The sequence below is a fragment of the Pteropus vampyrus genome, unplaced genomic scaffold (genome assembly GCF_000151845.1).
Source record: "Pteropus vampyrus isolate Shadow unplaced genomic scaffold, Pvam_2.0 Scaffold125, whole genome shotgun sequence".
NCBI classification, from domain to species: domain Eukaryota; kingdom Metazoa; phylum Chordata; class Mammalia; order Chiroptera; family Pteropodidae; genus Pteropus; species Pteropus vampyrus.
Window position 1 is genome coordinate 2,226,399 of NW_011888906.1, and position 18,725 is coordinate 2,245,123.

An 18,725-nucleotide genomic window follows, 5' to 3' on the forward strand; every position below is an offset into this window, starting at 1 on the left:
CTATCATGTGCTGGGTAGCTCTATGGCAGGATGTATAGGTGAGTAATATACATGCATTGTCTTTCAAGAGCGTCTAGTCCAATGGAAGAGGCAGATCTGAAACTGAAAATTACTACAGAGTGTTGAGTGCCATAATAGAGATGTGGTCACATGCTTTGGAGCTAGAGAGGGGGAAAGAAACCCATTTGGCACAGGGCGGATAAAAAACAATTCAGAGGGAATAAAAAGAACATTGAGATACTGTGTAAATGAGACAAGGCATGTCAAGTGCTGAACACGGTGCCTGGAAAGCACTTAAGAGATGATAGATATGATTACTACAGCTCTCAAAGAACAAGGAGGAGAAATGGGTTTTGTAGCAGAGGAAACTAAACCTGGGTTCAAATCTTAGTTCTGCCACTTATTAATTGTGACATTGGATATGTCAAGATGAGCCATCATTTCCTAATCTATCTATTGGGGCTAAGGGTACCTGTTTTAAAAGGCTTATTGTGGGGATTAAAGTTAATTTATATGTAGTACCTGGCACATAGCAGATTCTCTGCAAAGGGTGGATACCATTGCAGAGGTGTGAATCCATCAGACCTGTGCAGCACAGCTGGTAAATTGAGTGTTTAGTGGGTTTGGGACATTTGGATGGCCAGAGATAGAGTTACAATGTCGAGGCCAGACACTAGATGGCCTGAGCTATCAGGCTGAGGAGTTTGGGCTTGACTCTGTAGGCAACGGAGACGTATTAAATGCTTCCCTACAAGGGAAATACAGACTAAATTTCAGAATGAAAATTCCACCAGTGAGGTGGGTGGTGGGTTGGAAGGTAAGAGACGGAGGCAGAGAAACCACATTGGGAAATGCTGTATTCCACATTTCCATCTCAGCAACCACTCACAATCACGCACATTAGCCTAGTAAAAGCTCTGTCAAGTCCTATAATCAAGTATTGCCTAGAGAGGCAGATTAGGACAGCAGTTAAGAGCCTGGGCTTCAGTGTCAAGGCCAGGGTGGATTCGAATCTTAGCCCTGTTACTTACTGGCTGTGTGACCTTGACAATTACCCCACTGAGTTTTACTTTACCCTTCTGTAAAATAAGGATTAATAGTACCTTTCTCAAGGGCTTGTTGTGAGGATTAAATGAGATAGTGTAGATAAAGCACTGAGCTCTAAGAATGCAGTGAGTGTTCAATAAAAGTTGATGATGTAGAATTTTAAAACTTACATATTTGATAATGGACCCCTTTTTCCATGTAACATCTATTAACTTCCCCTGGAGCTACCAGTGTTCTATAAAAAACTTCTGCTTTAGACTTCCTGGAGAAGCAGCACCCCTTCCTGCTCCAAGAAATGGTAAGGAGAGCTACCAAGTTCTAACACAGTGGTTCTTGGATGCACATTAGACCCATCACAGGAGCTTTAAAAATTTTCATGTTTGGCTGTACCCCAGATCAATGAAACTAGAATTTTTCAAGGTGGGACCCAGGCATCAGTATTTTTAAAATTTTAATGATTTATTAAGGTAAAACAAATATAGAAAAGTACACAAACCCTAAACGAATGTATTTTTTGCAAACAGAGCATGCCCATGTAACCCATATCCTGGTCAAAACCCAGAATATTACCAGTACTCCAGAAGCCCCTCTTACATCACTTTCCAGTCACTCCCCCACCCAAAAACCACTATCCTGATTGATACGTAGATCAGTTTTGCCTGTTATTGAATTTAAAGAAATAGAATCATACAGTATGTATTTTGTGTGTGTGTTTGGCTTATTTTGGTTAACCTCGTGAGAGACCAATTGTATATTGCTCATTCTCATTGTTGTATATTGTTCCCTTATGTGAATATACCATAATTCTTTTCTAGACTACTATTGGTGAGCATTTTGGATAGTTTGCACCTTGGGACTATTACAAATGGTGCTATTAACATTCTTGGAAATGCCTTTTGGTGAATGTATATAGAAATTTCTTTTGGGTATATTCCTAGGAATGAATTGCTGGGTTATAGGGCGTGCATATGTTCAGCTTTAGGAGATATTGCTGAGCAGTTTTTAAAGTGCTTGTATCAATTTATATTCCCAGTGTATAAGAATTCTTGCCAACAGTTGATATTTTCTGTCTTAATTTTTTTTTTTTGGCCTTTTTGGTGGATATATAATAGTCTTGCTCTGTGATCTTTATATATGTTCTCAGCATCTCCAGGTGATTCCAAGTTTGAATTTCTAATATGTTTTGAAAAAGCAAAATATTTGTCAATGAAACTGGATAAAGAGATGTTATAATGGCTAGTGCCTCCCCATTGACTCCCTTTGATGTTAGTACCCAGAGATTTTTATAGAACTGATCTGCCTAATCAGCCAGTGGAGGATACTTTTGCCGTGGAGGTGTATCACACCTGACAGCCTGCCCCTCACCCTCATTCCTTTGTGCTTTATGTGGGGCAAATGACTATCAGGAGTGATCTGAGATCTGGAAAGAGGCCACAGCAGCAGAACTTTAGTCTCTTCTTCCTATTTAAGACCTCAGAGAGAAGGGAGGACATGACAAGTGTCCTATATAAAAGGGAATATATATATACATATGCACCCCCACACACATACATTACAGATACATACACACATATATACATATATATATGATGAGTGAGTAGATTGAAATAATATATATGTCCTATTACTAGTAGTTTATATAGATGTTGTCAGATGAAAAGAACTGGTATTTGCTCTCAGAGTTTAAGATTTTGTGTTGTATTTTCACTCCCCAAAGCTTGGCCCATTTCTTGCACTTGGAAAGTGCTTAAAAAATGGTCATTCAAGTCAGTATTAGAAGTGTGTAACTGTCCCTAGTGAAAAGCCCAACTCATATGGATGCAAAAGAAAGTGTTGGTGGAAATTTAGCTGATCTGATGAATAGTTTTGGTTTCTCTTCTTTGTAGTTTCTGTGCTGTGGATGATGTTTCCTATTTGTTTATTTATTACAAGCATATTTTCCTTCATACTCTCGCAAAGTTATAATAGCAGTGTTAAAATTCTTACCTGTTAACTCCAACATCTGGGTCCTCTTGGGGTAGATCTGTATTAATTGTCTTCTCTTGAGTTTGGGCCATATTTTCCTGTTTGTTTTTAAATTTTTTTCTAGTAATTTTGTATTACATCTTGAACATTGTGAATGAGACTTGATTTTCTTACATTCCTCAAAATAGTAATGATTTTTTTTTTAAAAGGCAGTTAACTTGACCAAACTCAAACTGTAAACTCAGTTTCTCCTGAGTGGGCAATAGCTGAAATTTTTCTTCTGTTCTGTTATCCTCAGTAGGACCGCTTAGAATCTGCCTTGTATATGCATCGTTCAGAGAGATTTGGGCAGAATTTATATCCAGAATTTGGGCTACTGTTCTGTGACCCTTTTCTGGGATGTCTCTCCTTACTTTCCCACTGTAGTTTCCTGAGCTCGGTCCTTTAATTCCTCAAACACTAAGAGTGAAGGTTTCTATCCAAATCGTAGCCACAATGTACAACATTGACTTGGGCCTATCCTTGGATCGAAAGCTATAAAAACACAGAAGTCACCTACTGCCATTTCTTTCTTTCTCTCCTCCACTTCCTGTACGCTTGTTGTTGAACAAACCTAATGCCTTTCAATAGGTTCTGTCTCTCTCTCTCTCTCTCTCTCTCTCTCTCTCTCTCTCTCTCTCTGTTTGTGTAATTATATGTAAGAGAGTAGGTCTGCTAAGAGCTACTCTGCCATTACTAGAAGCAGAACCTTTCTGATCAATAGTTTTGTTCATTAACAAACCCTCAGAGCACCCCCCGCCTTTACTGCCTAGTACATAGGAGATGGCAACAAATACTTATTGACTAAACGACTGTGGCTTTAAATTAAAAATGGAAGTGAATTAGGGGAGAAAATTTCCAGAAGAAAATCCTGAAACTAGCTACTTGATAACATCAGGTATAAAATAGAGAGGCTATCCAGTAATTTGCTGGAGAAAATGTTGAGTGAATGGATTGAAATAATATCAGGACCCAGGTATCTGAGTATAGACCAAAGAGGTTAACGAAGTGAACCTGAGATTTCAACACAAGGAGATAAATTCGATTATGATAGTAATGGCATTTTCATAAGATTGAATCTATGGTTTCTGGAGGATTTACCATGTTTGATGGAAATAAAGCTGGTCAGAGGGGAAGCAGACGTATGCTTGGAGTTCTGTACACACAAGTGGGGCCAAGAGGAGAGAATCAAAGTGAAGGAGCTGGCTGGAGATCAAAGAGAGGAGGAACCAAAGAAATGTAAAGGCCGTTCTACTACAACTTGCTTCTCCCTGTGCGGTGACCTGGCAGGTCACAAATCTAGTGCTCAGAGACTTCAAAGACTGCATACTGGAAGGGAACTTCATTTTCCAAATGCGGAGCACCTGGAAGCTTCCTGATTGATTCTACTGACAATTTCGTCACTCAGAGAGTAGAGAGGAGAGGACAGTTGGTGCTATGAATCTGGTTTGGGATCTGCTGCTGGGTGAAGTGGAAAATGAGAAAGTGCTCACCAAGGAAGGGAACACTGGTGACGGGGGCTGAGCCTACAGGGGTTTGGAAGGCAGATTCTATGAAATTTAGGATGAGACACAGCTATTTCCTGCCTAAGCCTCCAAAGGTGAGGACAGCTCTAATAGTTAGGGAAGTCATAGCTTTAATCATTGTCCTTGCGCTGCATAGATTTCATTTATTCTCCTTCAAGGACTCCTCTTCTTGCTCTCAGTTGTGCCTCTGTGGGCCATCTTCCCTGTCTGGCATTTTTTCATTTATGTTCAAGCAGGGGAGATACTCAAAATACTTAACCATCAAGGCATAGGCCCAGACCAATTAGAAGACAGTCTAACCACCAACAACTGAAATATCAGCCCTACTTACAAGTTCCTTAACTTCTCTGAGTCTCAGCTTTCCCTTCTCTGAAATGGGGGCAGTACGTACATTGCAGAATTAGTGCAACAATTCCAGGACAGGTTACATGTCAAGAGCTTGACACATGGAATATATACTGTGCACAGAAAACTGCCATTATTACCCCGCCTTCTTTATCTCTGGGTTCATTTCATTTACATATTTTATAGGTTCTATGATACTTATCTTTAGTTTCATTAAGCATTTGTTTTACTCAATACTGACTTCAGCAAGTGTTTGTGCTATTACAGATTGATCCATCTGGTGTCTTAGTCGAAATATCCTCTTGTCTCCTTGATCATTAGAAGATTTTCTAAAATCTTCTAGGATTTCATGAGGAAGATCTTTTAAAGCGCTTATGGTTCTTTCAGAGTTTTTCCTAATTCCTTCTTCTCCTCCTTTTATGTATGTAGACTTTGGAATTAAGCAGACCTGGCTTCGAATCCCAGCTGCACCACTTACTGGCCGTGCGGTTCGTTCTCATCTATTCTCTGCATTGCTCTAGTTCCTCCTCCTCACTGCCCCTTCTTTCTTTATTAGTGTAGGACTTTATCCTTTGAGCCCAACTCTGTGCTTGTTATTGTCCTTGCTTCCTTAGAATTATCCTCTAAACCTCAGTGAACAATAGGAAAAGCTTTTTAAAATTCCCACACCGGCTACTTCCTAATTGGCTAAGAACACCCCTGGCTAAAAGGGAAGAGATAGCTTGCTAGGGATATCTTTAGGGTTTCTGAAGTGAAGAGAGGTGTCTTATTAGGAAGCAGACCACAGTCCCCTTCCTCCTTTGTGTTGGTATGGCGTGGGGTCCAAGATGCTTAGAAAGGACAAGACAGTGATCTCTGGCTGGTAGTAGTACCTTTTCCCTTACCCCTTCAAGAATTGACCCAATCCGGTTACCAGTAGATTACTTATCTTCCTACTCTTCAGGGACAAAGTTCGGAGAGGTGACAGTCAGCTGTAGGGCCTGCCATCCCTTGCTTGAATTGTCTTAGCATACTGCTTCCTAGAACCTAAATGTAGTCAGTTTAAGGGGATGGAGCATGGTTCTTCATTCTACTCCTTAGTGCAAATAATTGGAGAAATTCCTTTTAAAACCTAAGATAGTCTTGATTCTTATCTACTGTGGCGATTTTGTGTTATTTGGATGACATACTGGGATTTGAGAGGCCCTTGGTCTCAATCTGGTAACTTTCTAGATATTTGTGTTTGATACTAGAGGATTTTGAACAATGGGGTGAAGACAAGTATTGAAATCCAAGTGTGGGTAAGCATGACATAGAACAGAGTTGCACACTCAGTGTGCAGGCAGCTACTTCCCACTCCTTTATCTGTAGCTGGCATTACTAATCAATCAGAACGCTCATTTCTCCTGAATGAGCCTTGTAACCCCTGCCCGCACATGGCCTTGTAACCCCTGCCCGCACAGTGCTCCAAGTAGCCACTAACGACCTTAGAGGAAATGTTGGCCAAGGATATCAGGTTGAGAGAGGGAGACAGGCTTAGCTGATGTGAATGGCTGTCCCCTGTTTAATAAATGTAATCCAGGGGGGCAATCTGTCGCCATAGATGGCCTCCTTTGGAAAATGATCCGTCCAGCTGCAAAGGGAATTCTGATCTCCCTGCAAAGGGAGGGGGTGGACCACACTCCCCTAAGCCTGGAGAAACAGTATGTGTAATTTGACTCTTATTTCCCTGTGCTTAGCTATTACATAAGCTTCTTTAGGAGACTGGCTGCTTGGTTTAACACTGTGACTGTGACTGACTAATGTATTCATAGACATCATGTCAGCTTTTTGTGTGCCCCATCCTTGGCACCTTCATTCTGTCCCCTGCAGTCTCCCCGACACTGGCATTCTTACCTACAGCTTGTGGGTCTCTCAGTGGTTTCAGGTCCACTGGGAGAAGCTCAGCGTGGAAGACTGGTGTGTTCATGGGTTTTCTTTCACCTGTTCAAGCTGTGGTTTCCTTTGAAATTTTCTTGGAGCTGAGCCTGAGAAAGCTATCTCACCTTCGCAGGCAGAAGAAATCTAAAACATCATCAATCAGTATCTACTTGGAATAGTCCTTACAGGCTGCCTAGACCGATGGTTAGGGCTGAGCTGCAAATGTGCATGATAGAATGCATGCTCCTAATGGTCTGTCTGCCAGGCCAGAGTTGGGGCCCAGTGGGCCACTCTTACCTACAGTCCTATGTAGACTTTTTCTCTCAGCAGCCTCACGAGTGGCCATGGAGTTCCTGGTGATGGGGACCCCAGCATCGTGCCATGGCTGGGCTTTGTTGAATTGTCAACATTAGACAGTTTTTCCTCATGCCAGACTGATCCTATGACTTCATTTTGCCTGTCCATGATCCCAAATCTGCCCTCTCGAGACTCAGAACAAAACGAATTCTTTCACTCATGGCTTTTGTTATTTAAGGCCTGGTCCTATGCTCCCAAGATGGCCCAACCAGTTCAGACAGAGGTCAGCTGGGCTATTTTCCCAGTGTTGGACATGGCTCTTTTCCTGACAGAGCTCAAGGTGCATTAGTTGCCTTGATCACTCTTTGTTCTTGTGCAACTTGTAGTCTTTGAGTCCTGCGGCCCTCCCCTGACACTTCCCACCCAAGTCTTGCTAAATTGGGTCATAGTAAATGGCCTTGAGAGTACAGTGACAAGTTAGGGCCAACCACAGGGCCACCACTCAGAAGTTCCAAGAAAGAAGCACTGCTGAGAGAGGTGGAGTTAAGGGGCAGACTCTTGGGGACCTGCATTCCACGACAGATTTAAAACCAGGATGTCCTGTCTAGGGTGATTGTGCCCAGAGTCTAGAAGGTTCATTTCATCAGGGATAGAACAGTCAATTCAAAAAATCCCGTGAGAACGGGTAGAGGGAGACAAGGCTAATTTCTAATTTAGATATTTGGAGCACCAGAGGCCCTAGAAGTCTCTTTGCTTATGAATAAAGCATCTTTATACTGGGAGGGGGAGGGATGATGCTATTATTCAAAGAAGTGTATTGTGGGAGGGTGGGGGTGTGCATCCTTTAGGAGAGAAAGTGGGTCCCAAGTGAGATCATGGAGGAGGGGAAGCCGGTGCTATGTTTTGTTTTCCTGTTTTCCTTTTCCCCTTGTGCTCAATGCTACAGGAAGCACAGGGAGAAAACACTCACGGCCTTCCTCCAGGCTGCTGCCAATATTGTGTGGAGAAGAATAGCTGGAGAATAAGAAAAAAGTATCTTAACGTTTTCTTTTAACAGTGTGAACTTTGAGACACTGTCTGACTCATGTTTTAAAGGCTCTTCAATTTGAATTCACCTTCCTTTGTGTTGTTTTTCTCAAGGCACTAGGCTCAAGTCCAAAGATGTGTCAACCAGCTGCTCCCCTGGGACTGTGGAGTCGCAAGGCCTGGGCCCTCTTCTCCTGTCTCAGGAGGCAGGGACCTGGTTTTGGCCTTCTTACCTTCCTCAAGGTTGGTCCTCAACTTGGGCCAGAAGGGCCCTAAGTGGCCACTGTAGGGGGAAAGTAGAGATATCTGGTAGCATCCCCCAGAAAGAGGGCATTCATCTTGCTTTAGCCAACAGTTCCTTCTGGGGTGCCCATTCCTGCATCCCTAAAAGCTGCATTGCTGTTAGGGGGCTTTTGGCTACAAGTAACAAAATGCAATCCAACTGGTTTAAGTAATAAAGGGGATTTTGTTGGCTTGGATAGCTGCAGTCCAGAGGACCCTAAATTAAAGGACCCTGTTTCCTTTCTCTGACTGCCAAGTATTGGCTTAATCCAAAGGCTGGCTTCCTGAATGGCTGGTGGCAAGAAGGCTTCCAGGTCACAGGCAGTGAGAAGGAAGAGCTTCTGATTGGGCCAACATAAGTCACGTGCCTATCCTCAACCAATCACTGAGGCTGGACTTAGCCTATTGCTGACAGACTCTGGCCAACCAGGGCCCAGCACAGAGTGATGATGGAAGAACTACAAGGACCGCCATCAAACTGTCTTTCAGTGGACCCGTGCCTTTCTTTTTCTTCTTCTTCTTTTTTTTTTGGGGGGGGGGCGGTTCTCCAGAGGTATATTCATTCCCCAAACACTTTTAATAATCTTCTTTTCGTTTTGGAGGGAGGAGGGGTTCTACATTCAGCCTATCCCCCCTCTACCAGCTCCCAAACCCAGCACCCTCCTTGCTCCTTCTTCTAAAGGCTCAGCCTTCTGGATCACGGCCCCTGCTTCCTGAGATGTACACTGACTCAGTTTCTCCTCTCAGAGGCAGCAAGGGTTAATGGAGGTAGCAAGAGGAATTAAGTTCAGACTATGTCAGACAGCAACAGGGTCTGAATAAAGGCTCACCGCAACAGCCTTTCCCTGCCTCACCGAGTGTCAAGTGCCTTGGCCTCAGATTTCCTCCTGCCCACAATCAGGCTCTTTTGTTTCATCCATGTAGACTTCACATAGCCATTTGTTGGAAAAATTAAGTATTCGCCCTATTTCTCCTTGCTTCTGATTTCTCTTCTCATATCATACATGCTTCCTGGATAACCTACCACCTCCCCAACCTGGCCTCTGCAGACCCTCCCACACCCGCCTTGTCAGCCCTGTTCATTGACTTGTGGCCTCACATGCCCAGTTCTCTGCAGGATGGTCCATCGGGACGTTCCCACAACACGCTGGGCTCCATGTCTCCATGGAGTTGGTTTTCCTCCAAATGAGGTCTTCTTTGGGGATCCCCTTTAAGTATTGATGATGCTATTGCTCTCCTGACTCCTGGCAGTTTGGGTTGTGTCCCCATCACCATCCAGGGCTATCTCTGGAAACAAGACAGGTGTGCACAAGTTTTAGGAGGGGGCCAGTCTGCAGCCCATTGGAGCCAGGACTTCTGTGGGCTGCCCCAGCACCCAGGCCAGCACCCTGTCTTGGGGCCTGCCCAGCTGCCGTGCTAGCAGCAGGGTGGCAATTCTTTAATTAGACCAAGCAGGGTTTTCTCGGCCGGGGGTGGGAGGAGGTGTGTGGGTCTATTGGGGGAAACTAGGTCACCTGAAAACCAGTAGTCAAGAGGGAGCTGTCCTGGAGCCCCAGCTCTAGGGAACCCAGAAGGGCGAGGCAGGAGGGGCTGGCAGGGATAGCAAAGTCAGAGAAAATGTGCTCTGGCCCCTTTTATTGGCCCTTGGGAGGCATTGTCCTCACCTTTCTCCAGGGGGCTGGGCAACTGCCCTTAATTTCTTCACTGCAGCAAACTGCCCAAGCCAGGAGGGCATTGCAGTGAGTGCCATCTGTCTTCCTGGGGCTTGCCACTGTGGGGCCCAGGGAGGGAGCACTGCATTGTGAGTTAGGCCCAAGGTTCAAGGTATTGCTCAGGCTCTGTATCTTTGGAGCATGCCACCCACTCCTTTGTGCCTCTGTTTTGCCATCCATCCAATGGGTCTATTTGACCCTGCTGTATTCCTAACCCTTAGCACAATCCTAGCATGTGGTAGATGCCCAATAACTATTTGTCAGATGAAATAATGAGCTCATACAAGTGCTTCTCTTATAAGATTGTCATCCATGAGGATCAGTGGCCAGGTAGGTTTCCCAAATGTCCGTCACTTACGATTTTTGCCAACACTAAATACCATCATCATTTAATTTTTTCTTTTCTACCACCTTGCTAGCTTTCCACTAGCCGATTTATTCAAAAAGGAAAATTTATATCATTGCCATAAATAAACAGTAACTGTGATAACAAATCCACAGAAAAACAACAATGATATTAAATTCTACCCTGGATGCAATCGATTGCTCTAGGCCATGAGCCTAAGGCCTGCTTTCTCTTTGTTTGCAAGGGGAGTTTGGCATGGTTATAATGATTATAACATTGGCATGGTTAGTACTAAACTGACACTTTCTCTTGGAGAAAATCTGATTAAAAAAGAAACAAAAAGCATATACTTGCTCTCTCTGTCCATGCTACTTTAAGCTTTGTCCTGTACTTTTGAAAATTCCTTTGGAGTTGATTCTCTGTCTACATTTAGGGAAACACTTAGGGAAACACTTGGCTGAGATGAGATGATGGCTGGGGAAATTCTCGGAAAGGGATTAAGAGCTTTAACAGTGTAAGTCACTGGTATGATTATTCTTATCTTCAGTCTTAACATGTTTTTGGTGCCTCCCACTTAGCAGGTGATTGGTAAATACTCAATAATGAAGAAATAAGTAACTGTCTCTTAACGCTGAGAGAGATCTTATAGAATGGTTAGGTCAATCTGATATAGTGGACATTTTATTGTTTGTGATGGTGGAGAGTTTTACCTCCTGAGACAGCCGCTGGACTGTAAACACCTTGTTGGACAGCTTGTCGGACAGCTCTGGAGGCTGGTGTCTGTTCCTCGAGTGCATACACCTGCTCCCCTGTACCTTGGTCTTGCTCAGCACTGGGGAGACTCACAGACTATCTTCTCTTTTTTGTGCAGATTGGATCTCTGGATGTTTTCAGATTGCTGTCTCATTCTGCCTAAGACAGGACTTTCAGACTCAAATGACCGTAGGAGCTAGCATGTGATGTTAATGAGTGAAGGAGGTCAGGTGGGAGCAATGGCAGGTAGAGGGACTATGGCAAATTAGAGGGTATGTGCCCCACATGAAGGGGACAGTCCCACTCTGCATCTGCTGATGATTGCCATGTAAGCCCAGCATGGCCAGGTACTGAGGTGTTCTAAGAAAAGCTGAAAACCTGACTAGGGATATAAAAATCTCTAAGTTTTAAATGTTAGCAATGAATTACAATGTTATAAAACATGGTGTGGACTTTCTGGCCAGGTCTGGCCCACAGCCACAGTTGCTCACCACTACCCGCCAAGACTTCTGCTTCTTTGGGCTGGGCAGCCCTGTCCTCTTCAAGCCATGTTCGTGTATGTTGAGTTCCAGAATTCCTCTCCATGCCTTTGAACATCGGCAAGCTCCCTCTCAGGCTGTGTCTGTTCCTGTTACCTGGTGAACTCCTACTCAATCTTTGGGATTATCAGTTGTCCTCTACTCTGGGCAGCCTTTCCTGTTAACCCCAGGTAGATTGTTTCTTCCATTTTTTTTTTTTTTTTTTAGCTGTGTGATATTGGGTAAGTTTCTTAATCTCCCTGTGCCGCAGCTTCCTTATCTGTGAAATGGGCATGATAATAGTACCTACCTCTTTAGCTTGTCAGGAGGATTAAATGAATTTATAGACAGACAGACAGGGACTTCCTGGAAGGCAGAGTTGGTCTTTGATCTATTTCCGAATCAGGGCTTGTCACAGAGCAGGTGTCCATTAGATGTTTGATCACTGGAGTAAGGGGGTAAAGTAAACATATATCCCACTAGCTCCCATTATGAGGTCTGACCATCATGATGATAGAGAACAGTTCAAGCGTTTCTTATAAAACTAAACATGTAATTATTGTACAAGCCAATGGTTGTACTCTTGGGCATCTACTCTAGAGAAATGAAAACTTTATGTTTACACAAAAACCTGTACATGAGTGTAATAGCCCCAAACTGGAAACAACCCAGGTGTTCTTCACTGGGTAAACAGTTAAGCAAATGGGCATGCTCATGAAATGGGATACTACTCAGCAACAAAAATGAAATGAACTATTGATATAGGCAACGACTTGGATGAATCTTAAGAGGATCATGCAGAGTGAAAAAAACCAATCCCCAAAGGTTACTTACTGTCTGATTCTATTTATATAACATTTTGAAGTGACAACATTCTAGAGATGGGTGATTGCCAAGGGCAAAGATAGTAGTGCTTTGGGAGAGTGGTTTTAGGGATCCTTGTGTGTTGGAACTGTTTGTATCTTGACTGTGGTGGTGGATACACAAACCTACCCATGTAATGAAATTGCATAAAACCACACACTCTCTCACACACACACACACACACACACACACACACACACACACGCGCACACACACCCACACACACACACCCCTACATGAGTAGATGTCAAACTGGGGAAATCTAAATAAGACTGAGAGATTGCGTCAATGTCAGGTTCCAGGTTGTAATATTACACTATGGTAACATTTGCAAAATGTTACCACTGGGATAAATTAGGTAAAAGGTACATGACATCTCTCTGTTACTTGTTACAACTGCATGTGAATCTACAATGAGCTTAAAATAAAAAGTTTAATTAATTAATTAAAAATCATTTTAAGATATTCAAAAGAAGAGACTATAAAACAAAAGGCAACCAAAGTCAGTTAGCTGCTTCCTGCTGAACCTTGCCACAGGTCCACTGAGATCCCAGGACCTTTGTCCTGGCAGCATTGCCAAGCCAGCCCCATCCGCATTCTGCCTGTCTACCCAGAGCTGGGAGAGACCTGAAGTACATTCTGACCCAACCCAAGCACTCAAGGGTCCAGGCTAAGTAAGGCTGAACCCTGACCTTCACTTTCTTGAAGACAAGCAGCCCAGGGATGAGAATGCAGCAGGGAACCCAGGAGATAGCAATCACTTCCTGAAGCCCAGGGCTGTCCTGATCCCCTTTGTGACAGTGGGCGTTTGCACGTCATACAGATGGAGACCTGTGCCTGTCTTTCTCCACTGTCCCACAACCCCTAATTCTCCACAAGCCTTGCCTATGAGTTCCCAGATATGCTGAGTCTACATGTCTGCTTTTCTTTTTCCAGGCTTGTTTTTCTTTGCTATTAGATGTATAACATTTTTTGGTCAGGTCTTTTTATTCCATGAACTTGCTATAAATTCTGGGAGATGAATACATTTTATAGGTGGGAAAACAAGTTTTTCCAAGACCCTCTGCTTCTGAGAGCCCATGGGGTCTATGCTGACATGAAGATGCATAAAACCAGTGGGCTTCAGACTCTGAAATTTACCTCATGTTGTCCAGGAATCAATGAGAGCAAGAGGTGACTTTTAAAAATTTTTTTGAAGATCAGCCATGGAGGAACACTTCAACTAAGATTTTCCAGGTCCCTGTAGTTCGTCAATTATCAAACTTTTTGGTTTTAGGACTCTTCTTTTAAAGAATCTCAAAGAGCTTTTGTTTCTGTGGATTATATCTGTCAATATTTAGCATATTATAAATTAGTTGTTAGAAATTAAAAATGTGGAATTAATTCCGTAAATTGACAATAAATCTCTTATATATGGCAACAGTATAACAATTATAACAATATAACAATAAGTCCCTTATGCATTATAACAATATAGCCACAATAAAGTACTGGTAATTATGTGATGTATGATATGATAGAGGTATTAGCTAACACTACAGTAATAATCATATAGCAATATCTAAGTGCATTAAACCAACACCTTAAACTTACACAATGTTACAGGTCAATTATATCTCAATAAAAAAAGAGAAAAGAAAAAGCCAATAAATAGAAAAAACATGGGGCGGGGTGACATAATCATATCAGAGTTTCGAGACTGACAAGCATGTCCTCCTGTGCCTCCCTCTCCGCCACAGGCCCCACCATGAGGCCCCAGCCCCGCCGGAGCCCGCGCGCTCCCCGGGCCCTGGGCGCACCGTGCTAGCCCCCAGCCGGGGTGTGGAGAGGCGCGGTGGCCATGGCCAGCCACGTGGACCTGCTGACGGAGCTGCAGCTGCTGGAGAAGGTGCCCACGCTGGAGCGGCTGCGGGCCGCCCAGAAGCGCCGGGCTCAGCAGTTGAAGAAGTGGGCCCAGTATGAGCAGGACCTGCAGCACCGCAAGCGCAAGCACGAGCGGAAGCGCAGCACTGGCGGCCGGAGAAAGAAGGTGGCCTTCGAGGCCAGTGTGGCCCTGCTGGAGGCCTCCCTGAGGAATGACGCCGAGGAAGGTAGGCCACCTTGATCCCTGCGGGCTGGTGGCCCCCTGGCCTGAGTGCCTCCGGTTCTGGGTTTGGCCTCCAGGTTCTATGCAGTGGAGGTGCGGGCTGGGGGCCTCTGGCCCTCTCCCAAGTTCGGGCAGCCTTACATGTCTTGGGAGGGCTTTGAATTTATCTTAGACTTTTTTTTTGGTATATAATGAGATAAAATCGAGTCATAATATAATAATATATAATAATAAAATAAAACAATCACTTATACAGTGGTTACATAATAGAAAGTGGAATATAATACAAATATGTTATAAATATATAACTTGTTATATTTATATGTATATTAAGATAGTCATAAATATATATATAAGGTGTCCATAAAGCCTGGAAATGTAGACAAATATGCACAACGTTGTCTAGGACATTTTCCCTTATTTTTAATATAAACACATATACATGCTCATATAACTTATTTGCAGATTTTATATTTTATTTATTTATATTTTATCTTATTTGTTATATTTTATTTAAGTATATTATTATTATATGTCCCATGATCCAGCTCTCACAAAACCCAAAAGTTGGGTATAAAATACCCATTGTCCAGATGAGGAAACCGAGATCCAGAGGTTCAGAATCTTGACCCAGGTGGCAGAGATGGGATCAGAACTCCATGATTCACGCTCTTGTCACTGGCCTCATGGCCTTGTAGGTGTTCTTCTCATTAAAAGGATGAATGGAAGATCCATGACTTGACCAAAGCCCTGTTCTCTCAGCATGCTTCCAGGGTCACACCTGCTCATTGTGCAGCTGGGATTTGTGCGTGTGTCCCGTATTCACCCTCAGCAGCCTCTGGTCCCTCTCTTTGTATGAATCCTTTCTGGCTGTCCCTGGAGGGGCCCAGCCATGTTTCCTAGGTCCCTCTGGACTCCTGCCTTCGCATGACTTCCAGGCACTTGGTGCTAAAGCAGTCAGTGAAAGAACTGAGACGTGGTGGCACTGACCACACTATAGAGTGTTGGGTTTTATGCCTGTTATTCCTCAGATTCTAGAACCCTCTGAGAAGCACGGCTCTATTTCTGTCCTGGTTACACCCTTGGAAATGAGCAGAGAGGCATTCTGGAACCACTCAGCTGGAAAGAGCTCAGCTAAGAGCCTGGGGTGAGCAGCCCCCTCGGGAAAGATATGAACTCTCAGGCTCAGGGGACACGGCCCTATGAAGCTCCTTCCCACGTGTCATTTGCCGAGTGACGTGACAAACCTATCCCACTCAGTGGGTGGCACACTGTGATGTCTAATTCTTGTCGTGGGTGATAGTTCATAAGCTCTTCTTTCACCTCACATCTTTACTCCCTTCCTTCCTGACAAAGTCCCCTTTCTCCCTCCCTGAAGGGTTTTGCAGAGTCTCTGCGAGCTGGCTGTGCTGCTTTAGAAGGTCCATGCCTCCCCGAGCCCACTGCCCAGGCCCCATGCCCTAGTGTACTCCCACGGGTACTAGTTAGAGCACCAGGGGCCCTTCAGCCCTGTGTGTGGCCTTGAGCAGCTGATTTCACCTCTTTGGGTCCAGTTCCTTAATCTGCAAAGTGGGGGTCTGAACCTTGCCCTCGGTGGAGGGTGGCAAGAATTAGACAAGATCCTGCATTTGGCAGCTCTTTGAAAATTGACCCTGAACCCTGCACCAGCATGGTGATCATTGTATAACATACTTTTTCGCTGTATTTTTTTTATGAGACTTTAATGTTTTTCTAGAACCCAAATATAGGCAAACACATTCTTCTCATAAAAATCAAACACAGAAGTATATAAAGTCTTACTCCTCCCTCCTTTCCTTCTGTTCTTCTGTAATTAGTACTCCGATTGTTTGATGTGTTTCCTTCCAGTTTTTTCATTTACCTATATATTTGTGGACTTGGAGAAATAGAGCGCTAATTGTTTTTGTTTGTTTGTAAGTGATAACATCCTGGATACATTATTCTATAACTTTTTTTTATCACCCAACGATATGTCTTAAAGGTGTTTTCATGCCAGTACATTTATAGTGGAATAATAGATCTGCATCTTTCCTTTTAACTGCTGCATAGTATTCTGTAGTATGGATTCACAAGAATGTTTGAAATGGTTCCTTATTGATGGGCCTGTAAGTTTTTCAGTAGTTTTGCTTTAGCTGAAATGAACATTTTATGCACCCATATAAATGTCTTATCTAGGACAGATGTGGAAGAATGAAAGAGATGGATTCAAAGGTATGTGTATTAAATTTCAGTGAGAAAAGTGCCAGATTCCACTGACGGATCCCTTGGCTCTAGGGACAGCCCAGTGAGGGTGGAGGACCAGAGCACTGTGCACTGTGGCAGGCTATGGGGGTAGGGTAAGAGGTACCCTGGGGGTCCACGGATGGCTGGGTTTCGGGGGTGTGACGTGAAGCTTCCATCAGTCAACAAGCTCTCTCTCTCGGCTACGCTCAGCTTCCTGGCAGCATGACAGAGCCCACTGCTCCCAGCTGGCTGGGATGGCTTCTGTGTGCTGGTGGAGCTGGTGTTGGGGAGGCTGCTGGGGCGTTAGCTCACAGCGGGTTGGGAATGTGGGGTGGCAGCTCCCCCGCTCTCATGAGCTCACAGCAGTGGCTGAGTCAACCTCCTCCACCTACCAGGACAGTGTGAGTCGTTCCATAGAAAGGCAGCGCTGGGGAACTTACTGGATTTTCTTCTCTCACTCTGCATTGCCTTCAGGCGAATGCCCGGGGCACCAGGGACCCCCGTCTGGCCTCAGACTTGCCTGAGCCCCAACCTCATGTTCCCACTACGCATTTTTTTAAAAACAGCTTTAATTTACATATCATAAAATTTGCCCATTTTAAATATACCTTTCAATGATTTTCAGTAAATTCACAGAGTCGCACATCCATCACCACAACCCAGTTTTATAACATTTCATCAGCCCCAAAGGAAACTTTGTGACCGTTTGTAGTCACTCCTGGTTCCCACCCCCACCTCCAGGCGGTCGCTCATCTATTTTCTGCCTAAATATATTTGCTTTTCTGGACATTTCATATTGTATGGACTCATACAATATGTGATCTTTCATGATGACTGCTTTCATTGAGAATGTTTTCAGGCTACATCCAGGTTGTGACATATATCAAGACTTCATTCCTTTTCATAGCCCTATCGTATCCCAGTATATGGCTAGACCACCTTTTGTTTATTCATTTAGCAATTGGTGAACACTTAGATTATTTCCCTTTTGGGTTATGATGAATAATGCTGCTGAGAACATTTATGTGCAACTCTTTGTGTGGACATACGTTTTCATGTCTCTTGGGTAGTTACCCAGGAATGGCATTGCTAGGTCATGTGGTAAATTTATGTTTAACTTTTTTAAAAACTTGCTAAACTCTTTTCCAAAATAACTTCATCCTTTTACATTTTCAAACCCCGTTTTGCAGATGAGGTCGTTGAAGCTCGCAGAGGCTATGTCACTTGCCAAGGTCTCACAGGTTTTCAGTGTCAGACTTAGGACTCGAAGGCAGATCAGTTGTCTCTGAAGCCCATGCTTTTAACTACCATATGGTCATGGCACCTCCTGCGTTTGATTTTCCCTAGAAAACAAGAGAACCACTCACTCATGGTTCTGATCTGTGTTACTTTGGGCCTTAATGACCCTGGAGTTTCTGCTGGCCTCTTGGATCTTTTGTATTGGGAGTCTCTGGATAAGCTCTTTCTCCCTAGCTGAAACTTCTTTCTGAGGCCACCTGGGTTCGGGCTTCCTTGAAACCACTGAACATTTGTTAACGTGTCATGGCTTCTGTTCTCTCAGAATATGTAGGGTTTTCTTTATGGAAACTCTATTCACATTCGAAAGTTTGAGTGATTCTTCTGTAGCCTAAATTTAGCTCTTCAACTGTTATTCTCATGGTAAAGGTTTTCAAACTTTTTTTTAAGCAGTGGAAACTTTTCTTTAAATGACATATTATGCAGAAACCCAATATGTAAAAGAGATGTAAGAGCTATTCTGGCCGAAGTTGGCTGGGGGTG

General features: G+C 43.7%; 1 protein-coding gene across 1 annotated transcript in view; it reads left to right on the forward strand.

Annotated features, from left to right (window-relative positions):
* PPP1R16B (protein phosphatase 1 regulatory subunit 16B) overlaps positions 1–18,725 on the forward strand; it is a 101,514-nt gene that overhangs the window by 11,854 nt on the left and 70,935 nt on the right. The window contains exon 2 of the mRNA XM_011366603.2: positions 14,359–14,709. Within this exon, the coding sequence (XP_011364905.1) occupies positions 14,460–14,709 (250 nt within the window). The 5' untranslated portion in view covers positions 14,359–14,459. The remainder of the gene's footprint in view (positions 1–14,358; positions 14,710–18,725) is intronic.